Here is a 10,345-nt window from a genome sequence, read left to right on the forward strand (position 1 = left end):
TATTTTTGTCATGTGGTTTAATTCTATAAATATTTAAAATCCTTTAAGACAGTAGAGTTACTGTTTTTTGCGGTCGATATTTAGTCACAATTCCCAACATTACCTTTGTTGCTATTCATCCCTTCTTTTTTTTTTAACCAGTTTTTATTGGAGTATAGTTGATTTACAGTGTTGTATTAGTTTCAGGTGTACAGCAAAGTGAATCAGTTACACATGTACATATAACCACTCTATTTTAGATTATGACCATATAGGTTTGAGTAGAGTTCCCCATGCTATACAGTAGGTTCTTATTAGTTATCTATTTTATATAGAGTAGTGTGTATATTTCAGTCCCAATCTCCCAATTTATCCCTACCCCCCTTCCCCCCTTGGTAACCATAAGTTTGTCTTCTACATCCGTGACTCTGTTTTGTAAATAAGTTCATTTGTACCATTTTTTTAGATTCCATATATAAGCAATGTCATATGATATTTGTCTTTCTCTGTCTGACTTACTTCACTCAATATGATGATCTCTAGGTCCATCTATGTCACTACAAATGGCATTATTTCATTCTTTTTTATGGCTGAGTAATATTCCATTGTATATATGTACCACATCTTCTGTATCCATTCATCTGTCATTGGACATTTAGGTTGCTTCCATGTCCTGACAATTGTATGTAGTGCTGCAATAAACACTGAAGTGCATGTGTCTTTTTGAATTATGGTTTTCTCCAGGTATATGCCCAGGAGTGGGATTGCTGGATCATATGGTAGCTCTACTTTTAGTTTTTTAAGGAACTTCCATATGTTCTCCACAGTGGTTGCACCAATTTACATTTCCACCAACAGTGTAGGAGGGTTCCCTTTTCTCCACACCCTCTCCCTCATTTCCTGTTTGTAGATTTTTCTGTATTTCTTCCTGTTGTCTGCTGGTACTCATTTTCCCTCAACTTGAAGAATTCCCTACAGTATTTCTTGTAGTAATGGTCTGAGGGTTACATATTCTCCCAGATTTTTTGTCTGGAAATGTCTTCAATTCATCTTCCTTTTCAAAGGGTATTTATTGCTGTTCATTAAATTCTAGGTTGGCATTTACTTTCTTTTTGTGCTTTAACAATGTCATTCCATTATTTTGTTGCTTCTGTTGTTTCTATTGAAGAATCATCTATACAGCTGTTGTTCCCTTTCAAGGTGATAATGTCTTTTTCTTCTGGCTGCTTTTATGATTTTCACTTTGTATTTTTGCTTCCAGCCGTTTAATTATTCACATTTGAAAGTATAATTTTCTTTGTATTTATTCTGCTTGGGGTTCATAGAACTTCTTAAATCTGTGGCTTGAACTGTCATCAGTTTTAGAAAATTCTTAGCCTTTATCTCTCCAGATACAGCTTTTATCCCATTCTCTCTTTTCTGTCCTCCAGAGAGATGCCAACTTTACAGGCATACCTTGGAGGTATCAAGGGTTTGGTTCCAGACCACTGCAATAAATTGAATATTGCAATAAAGTGAGTCACATGAATTTTTTGATTATGTCCAAAAGAAATGTACATACCTTAATTTAAAAATACTTTATTGCTTAAAAAAATCCTAACCATCATCTGAGCCTTCAGTGAGTCATAATCGTTTCACTGGTGGAGGGTCTTGCCTCGATGTTGATGGCTGTTGACTGATCAGGGTGATGGTTGCTGAAGGCTGGAATGACTGTCGCAATTTCTTAAAATAAGACAACAGTGTTTGTGGCACCTCAAAACAACTACAGTCAAAGGTCATTGATCACAGATCACCATAACAAATATAATAATAATGAAAAAGTTTGAAATATTTCAAGAGTTACCAAAATGTATCACAGAGACAGAAGTGAGCAAACGCTGTTGGAAAAATGGCACTGATCAACTTGCTTGATGCAGGGCTGCCACAAACCTTCAGTTTGTATAAAACGCGTTATCTGCGAAGTATAATAAAGTGAAGCATAATAAAATGAGGTGTGCCTGCATATATTTTTGAGCTTTTTTCTATGCCTCGTATGCCTCTTAAGCTTCTTTATGTATTTTCCATCCTTTTGTGTCTGTGCTTCAGTCTGAAGACCGTGCAGAGACATGCTTCATGTTTAGTAAACCTCTAGTCATCTGTGTTCAATTTGGTCTTAACTCCATGAATTGAGTTCTTCGTTTAGGTATTCTACTCTTTAGTTTAGAAATTCCAAATGATAATTATTATTAGATTCTAAGTCTCTGTTAAAATTCTCCATCTTGTCACCTGTTTTCTTGAATATGTTCATCCAGTTCTTTTAAAATCTTTGTCTCCTAACTCAATGTCCGCATCACTTAGTTTTCTCTTGTTTCTGTCTCCAGAAATGCCACGTAATTTTTTACTGAATTCTGGACATTGCATATAAAAACTCATAGAGTCTCTGGAAGATGTCTTCTTGCCCCAGAAAGAATTTACTTTTGCTTTTGGCAGGCAGTTAGGCAACGGGCAGATCATTTTAACCCAATCAGCGATTGAGCTGATTTAATGCTGAGTTTCAGTCTTTTTAAAAGCCTTGTCTATTCCTGCTTCACTGTTATTTTTACAGTGTAACCCTTCAAGGGTCCCAGTGAAAAGCCTGGGGGGTTTTACGGAGCCTCTTCTCTTTGGTAGGCTCTGAGCTACAATATCTGTCTTCCCAGCCCCAGGAAACTGCCAGAAGTTCTGCTCAGCTCCTTAGCCACTTCCTGCTGACGTCTTAGCGTTTCATCCTGCACTGAACTGGGCAGATGCCTCATGAGGAAAAGTGGTGCTGAAACTCACATTTACCTTCTTTCTGGAATCTCAGCCACTTAAGTGCTGGAGTAGCTCTCTGATAATTTTGACAGATTTAAACTAAAATTTCTCCATCGTTTTTAGTTGCCAAGTTGCTTTTGGCAGGAGAGTTGTTCTGATATAAACTAATCGGCCATAGCCAGAAGCCAGGAACTTAATTTTTAAGGATGATTTCCAGCGAATCATGGTAGCCATATAGATTCCCCTGACCAGAGATATTTATGGTTTTTTGAAATCAGAATCCTTCTTACTCTCTAATTCCACAATTGCCATCTACTGTAATTTCCTCAATTATAAGACGCTGGAGTCTGAAATAGCATGGAGGAATACACACTGGTCTCTAGCTGGAATGTGGGAAGTACCCTGTTCTCATCAGCTATACATCTATAGCCCATCTCAAAGTTGAGCGCTCCCAGTGTCTTTTATACCTTCTTATATTACACTTACTACATTATATTGTAACCGTTTGTTTACTTTTTCTCCTCTGCTAGACTGAGAGCTGGAACCTGTTGTATTTATCTTTATACTTTCAGTGTCTACCACAGTGTCTGACATTTAGAAAGTATCAGCAAATGGCTTTAGAATAAAGGGTTCTTCTAAGTAACATTATTTATAGATATATAATATCTATTAAATTCTCATTAGTAGTAGTTTGAATGCAAAAAGATTTTTCCAGGAGTTCCCTGGTGCTCCAGTGGTTAGGACTCAGCGCTTTCACTGCTGTGGCCCCGGCTTCAATCCCTGGTCGGGGAACTAAGATCCTGTAAGCCATGCAGCACGGCCAAAAAAAACAAAAAACAAAAAGATAACAAGAAGATTTTTCCCCTGGACTTGCCCCACATTTTGGGTGAGTACCCTGTTTACAGTCTGTGGATTCTCATGAATTGAATACATTCAGGGGGATTTTCAGGTTCCCTGGGTGTTGCGACAGTGGAAGAGACTAATGAAAAAAGAGACTGATAACATGGACGTTTTTAAATGGATGTCAAGAGATTCGTGTTCACCCTCGTCAGCACCCCGGAAAAAATTTTTAAGTTCAGAGTTGAATAAAATGTACATCAGACCCATAAGGAATGCCACACTCTCCTGGAGTCATGATCTGTCCAGCGCAGTGCTCCGACGAACTTTCTTCCACACCAGTGCTCCCTCCACTTTTGACTGCCTTAACACTTGCATGGGAACACAGATGTTCTTTCAATCAGGTATATATCTTTCCTGTACTATTAAAAGTTAAAATTACAGTCATATTAGATAATGCTGTAGTCAAATTATTCTGTGCAGATGAATACCTGACAGACATACTTTGCTTTCATGCCAGGTGACTGGTATCTGAATTCTACTAAGTGTAGAGTGAATATAGTTCTCTATTTGAAATTAAAGTTGGACTTATTTAAATTAAGGATTTGGTTTCCTGACAGATGTCTTATTCTCTTCCAGGTTCCGAGTCTTATGCTTAGGATTTGGTATTTCTAATAACTTGAACCAACAGAAATGCTGGTAACAGTTGCATGGACTTCCTTCTACTGATTTTCTTACGCTCCAGAAACATACCATCCCATGTTCAAAGGATGGAAGTCCAAAGAATTCTTATCTTTATTCCCTAACATGCCTAGCTCCATCATACTACTGGTCAGTCCTGTGTGTTTCCTACCTAACAAACCCAGATCAAAGCCAAATGAAATGTCTTCTCCAGACCTTTCTCACTCCTAATTTTATAAATAAAAAATATTTTTATTTTTTATATAAATACTTCTTAGATTCCAGTTTCTGTTAATGATGGACTAGCTTGATCATCCACAGGTAATAATGATGAAATTGGACAATTTGAAAGTATTGTAGAGTAACCAGAAACAGGCAGAAACTGAATAAATCTAACCTTGAAAGACAATGGGTGACATTTGTTTATGGGTTTTTGCCTGAGGGCATTCTCCAATCTTGGGTCAAGAACACAAACTGAAGGTGTTGAAGGATGGAGGTCGAGGCCAACAGATCAACCAGAAAATCAGAGGGAAAAATCCAGTTAAAAAAATTACTATACATGTAAGGAAATAGGAAAATGTGATACTTACTCAAGGGAAAAAAATAGTCAATAGAAACAGACTCTGAGATGATCCAGATATCACAACGAGTAGACAATGACTTTAAAGCAGCTGTTACAAATATGCTCAAGGACTTGAAGATATACACACAATGAATTCACATGGGGAATTTCATCTGAGAGATAGAAACAATTAAAAAGATCAAATGGAAATTCCAAAGCTGAAAAGTATAAATAACTGGAATGGAAAGGTTACTGATTGGGCTTAAAATCAGATTGGAGAAAACAGAAGCAAGAGTCAATGAACTGGAAGATCAATAGAAATTATCCAATCTGAAGAACAGGAAGGAAAAAATTAGAGAAAACACGTATCTTGGATGAAGGCAAGAAATAAAAGTAGGGCAGAATTGAAGTGAATGCTCAGTACTAATAAATTCTACCAATTAATTCTTCAAAGAAAAAAATTGAAAAATAAAACCTGGATTTTGGGTGTCTAGTTCTTGTAGTGTTTTTTCCAAGAGTGAGAGGGAACATATCTGATTTCAAAGCAGTGTGTTTTTGTTGGCTTTCTTTCATAAGGTCATTTCCCTCATGTGACCAAAGTTTCTTAGCTTTCTGTCCTCTTCCTCTTTTTTTCTTTCATTCCTTCCAGTGTGGATGGCCTTTTTCATCTGTGTGCTACATTCTGGAGCTATTTAATTATGAAGACAACTTCTGACAGCGGACTAGGGCAAAGGAAACATGGGATAGGTCATCATATACAGTTCCATTCTTAATTGGTTTGCTTTTTTGATGCATTCTCCTGTTGTATTTCACTTTAACTCTAAGTTTTGATATTTCACATCATAGTGAATCATTTAGTTATTTCTAAGCATCAATCTTTCTTAAGAATCTGTGAATACAAAATACCAAATGATATTTCAAAATGAGTGACTTTTAATTATTGATCCCTCTAGATACAATTCTATTTCTTTTGGTTTACCCTTTATAGGTGTTTCACCAAAACCAACAGCACTTTCAGCAGCAGCCCCCTTCCTGTGGTCCCAGTGGTAGCACCTTATCCTCAGGATGGTTTGGAAATGAAGCCCCTCATTCACATGAAGATGCCTGTATGTCTGGCTTCCACAGTCCCCGACTGTGGTCAGTCACCTGAGAAGGGCATCAAAGATGACAAGGCACGAAGACCTGCTCAGCATGTTTGCTGTCAAGACAATAGAAATGAGACCAGCTCTGATTGTGTGGAAGTTGCAGCAGAGTTCAACAGAGGTACAGCAAGACATTATAAATCTTAAGTTTCTAGATAGTCTTCAGTTAACTAAGAACTGTTATCAGGAAAGGTGATGCTTTCAGAATGTTCTCCCTGTGATCAACTCACATATTTCTTAGATATTGGGTGGGGGGGGATATTGGATACTTAAAAAAAAGTTGACTCAATAAAGAGTTCTTTGAAATTTTGTTATGCACACCATTCATCTCAGGTTGTTCATCCTGAGAACATTTTGGAAAATAAATCCAAATAGGCTTTGATTCAGTTTGTACCTGAAAGTAGACTTGCTAGAAGGATGCATTTTGTGATCCTGAGCTTTTTCATTTGAATTGATTCTGGAGTTGTAGCCTCTCTTTAAGATGGTAATTTTGGGGCTTTTAAGGGGTTTCCTTTAACCCTGAGATGAATTGTACAACTGTTCATGAGAGCTCAACTTTATTTTAAACCTTTTAAACCTACTGTCTCCCTCAAATTCAAACTAAATGTAACTGGGCTCTGATTTTGCTCATGATTCTTTCTTTATTGCTCAAGGTAATGTTTGTAGACTGCTTTGATAAAAATCAGCCTTTATCATTTCCAAACCTTTGTTTTTCAGGAGACAGCTGTGTGCCTTCAGAAACAGAGAACAAAATTTTAAGTTGGAATCCTCTTATTTTGCCACCTGTTTCAAAGGACTGCGCTGAAAAGACACCATGGTCTCCTCCTGGCATTCCTGTAGACAGCCCTTCAGGGGTCCTTCAGCAATCCCAGGAAACCTGAGGATGTGTCGGTGCCTCGTCATGTTTCCACTTCAAGCCAGTAACTGCACAAAACAGGCCTGGGGATGGACTGTGTGAAGGACATTAATTCAATTCAGAGAAAAATCGTTATTTATTTTTTGTAGTAGTAATGTCATATGAATGTATCTTAAAATGTGTGCCCTTTTATATTATTTATGCCTTAAAAGTTTCCCTCCCTATTTCTTCCTCCCCCTCAGTAGTAAACAACCTGGTTTGGCATAGTTTTCTATCATATGATAGCAGTGGGATCATTCCACGTTGTCCAAGAGCCTCAGCGACAGTAAGAGCCCCTCCTACAATGATCCCACCTATTGGCTGACTCATCTAAGAGAGAATTGCACAGGCCATTGGAACTTTTCAGAAGGAAAGCTGTCTTTCACTATCATGTCATCAGACTTTCTGAGAACATTTGTAGTCAACCACAGTTGTAGCCTGATGTTTGTAATAGCAGATGTCTTGTGAATTTGATGAGTGCCTTCCACAGAAGTGATAGTTGACCTATAGACCGTCTGCACATGGGCACAAGTTATGTCCAGCTTTCTAGGCACTAATCACAAAGAGTGTCATGGACATGGTGGTGGTTAAGTCTGGTTGGGTTATTGCAGAAGCAGAAAGGGAGCCAGGGCCAGAGAGAAAAAGAATGCCTACTAAAATTTTAAATTGCATTTGTTTATAACATGGTCACCATGGGGCTCTTTTTGACTGTTTCTAAGAGTAGGAGCAAAATAAGACTTGCGAGTAGTGACTGGAAGAGAAAGATGTGCATTTTAAGAAAAAAGGGAAGGTTCCAGGGGGACTATCTCGGCGGAAGCTCTCCCATTAGTATAGGATGTGTCATGGTACCACAGCCCCTGAAAATCGATGTTTTCTGATTTCCAACTTGGGCAATACCTGGAAGATGGGAGTGTCAGAAAAGAATCTGGAGGTTTGAAGTTTCCAGACATTTTTTTCTGAATGTCATCATTGTAACAGGCACCGAAAGCTTCGATTAGCAGAGCTCATAAATCACAATTGTTGCCGCCTCTGAGTGACGAGGACGTTTGCAGCTGTCGTTGGAAGGCTTTTCTTCTCCACATCTAAAACAAAACAAAACAACACTCTAAGTGTATTTAATAGCTTGAGTCAAGCTTTACGGATCACTGCTCTTTTCTGGATTGTGCATATCCCTTTGGGGAAGAAACAGATCCTACCTAAGAGTCAAGCAATTCCAGCATAAGTGGAAAACGTTTACAGTTTCCCAACAATTGCAGTGAAATAGACTAGCATACTGTACTAATCGACTTTCTATATAAATGCATCAATATCCCCTTACATATGTCTATATACTTTATAAATAGAACTGTTAGTGGAATGTGCTTTGTGAGCTGGGTCACTATGCAAGGATTACTTTGAGTAGAATGTAGTAGATACGATTTCCTAGTCGGGTATCAGGGATGCTGCAGTCAAGTTCTCCATTCCAGACGTCCATGCCTGCAGTATACTGGATTTATTCTTCATGTTGCTTAGATGCAGTTAGCTTTGGAGGGGGATAGCTGTGTCCCTTACTTCTGTGGCTAGCAAAGGACAAAGTCCTAGCACACAGAATATAAAGACATAACCCTGTGTTTCCAGTCAAGTTACGGCAATACAGTCACAAAGGGAGTTTTAGAAAACTGGGGAGTAAATGTTTGTAGGCAGTCATTTTGATTCAGGAAACAGAGGTGTATTAGCATGAGCCTTAGGTCATAAACTGCTTTTAAAGATTGACTTTGAATACGGGATTTGTCCACTAGGAAGAGAAAACAACTTTACCTTTAGGGCAATCTCATTGTGGACTGCTTTATTTATATTATTAGTAACGCTGTTTTAAGTGTTATCCCTTTTATTGTATTTTATTTATAAAAAATGCCTTTATATATTGAGATATATAAATATAAATATATATATAATTGCCTTCATGTTTAGGAGTTATGAGTGCTCTCTAACCGTGAGTTGTTCTGAACTTTTAGCCCTGCACAGTCACCCAAAACAGTCCTACCTAAGTCACTTGCCAGGAAGTCAGAGGAAAGTACAGCGTGGGCGATGGCTCTGACATTTGTGAAGTAACTGCTGTGTACCAGGCACTGTGCTGGTGCTTGTTACTGCTATCTCAAATCTTAACTGTTAAGACACATCTACAAAGTAGGTGGTAAAGTCCCCAGGTCACACAGGTGAGCCACAGAGCCAGCATTTGAACTTACCTGGAGCTGTAATCTGAGCTCCTTCCGTGTTTCCATACCGCTTTCCGAAAGCATTGTGGTTCACTCTCCTGATGGAACTGGTCCAGTTCTGTAAGCCCTGGCCCGCCCCGCCATGGGATTCCTCGGATGCTCTAACTCCACAACGAGAGAAGCTGCCTCTGTCCTCCACAGGCAGAGCTCTGAGCCTATTGCCTGGTCTTCCCGGAGCCCTCATTTCTCTCCATGACGCCCCCTCACTACCATCCGCGCACGGGAATTTGACCTTCTCTCAGCGTAATAGTGATCCTGTAATCCGTCAGGCCTCTCTGTTTCTTCTCCTCTTAGAATTCGCTGTGAGTCTTTGTTTTCGCATAAAACTCCCCCCACTCCTACTATGTTATTTCACTAGCTCCTTTTTCCCTTCTTTTGGTTATGCGCTGATCGTCTGGTGATGGGTGCGCTACAAGATGTAAGTGGAACGGCAATGTTTTAAACCTTTTGAAGTGGTCTTTAGAAAAAGCAACTCTTTCTGGGTTTTGTTTTTGTTGAATGAGTCCTCAAGGGCCAATACATCCTTACTAAGCTGATTGTGATGCAAATCTCATTCCCGCTACAGTACTGCCAAGAAGTTAACTTTATAACTGAATTTCATCTGCGTTGCTCTCTTTTAAAGCAATGACTTTTAAGATGCATGTTTTTGTATCATATTGAAAAGTATGTTTTATTTTCCTTAAAGTGGTAATGTTTGAAATTGTACATATTTTAAATGATGTAGCTTTGACAGGTTTTATTTTGTTGATTTGATTTTATATTAAACGAGAACGCTGCTTTCATGTAGAATAGCACGTGAAGATGGGGATCCTCTGACTGCTCCCTGTTTGTGTAAAGCTGCTTATAGCCTGTGATTGGGGTGGGTGTACATCTCACTCTGACATTTTTGGACCCCTGTCCTCCCCTGAAAATCCCCTATGCACATCCCAGAGCCCAGTGAGTTAATCCATTCTGTTCTGACTGCAGAGATCCAGGCCCCGAAGGAAAAAGATCCAGGACAGGTATTTTATGGGAGGCTGGGAAAATACGTGCACCAAGGAGCTCTGTCGAAGCAGGCAGACTCCCTTTGGGGAACTCAGTATTTCTTTGGAAGGAAGCAAGAATTAGGAGAGAAGCAGCAGGAGAGTGAGGAAGAGGGGTCCCTTCTGAGACCTCACCTATTTTTACCGTTTACCTATGTCCCTATGAACCCCAGGGTAGAAATTTAGTCTCAAGAAGCAGC

The 10,345-nt window shown here is 39.0% G+C and overlaps 1 protein-coding gene across 1 annotated transcript in view; it reads left to right on the forward strand.

The window, feature by feature from the left end:
• Positions 1–9,923, forward strand: part of CDON (cell adhesion associated, oncogene regulated) — a 60,531-nt gene extending 50,608 nt beyond the window's left edge. Inside the window, exons 18-19 of the mRNA XM_027092917.1 lie at positions 5,820–6,094; positions 6,691–9,923. Of these exons, the coding sequence (XP_026948718.1) occupies positions 5,820–6,094; positions 6,691–6,854 (439 nt within the window). The 3' untranslated portion in view covers positions 6,855–9,923. The remainder of the gene's footprint in view (positions 1–5,819; positions 6,095–6,690) is intronic.
• The last annotated feature ends 422 nt before the right edge of the window (positions 9,924–10,345 follow it).

The sequence above is a fragment of the Aethalodelphis obliquidens genome, unplaced genomic scaffold (genome assembly GCF_003676395.1).
Source record: "Aethalodelphis obliquidens isolate GAN/ISIS:26980383/991018 unplaced genomic scaffold, ASM367639v1 scaffold82, whole genome shotgun sequence".
NCBI lineage: Eukaryota > Metazoa > Chordata > Mammalia > Artiodactyla > Delphinidae > Aethalodelphis > Aethalodelphis obliquidens.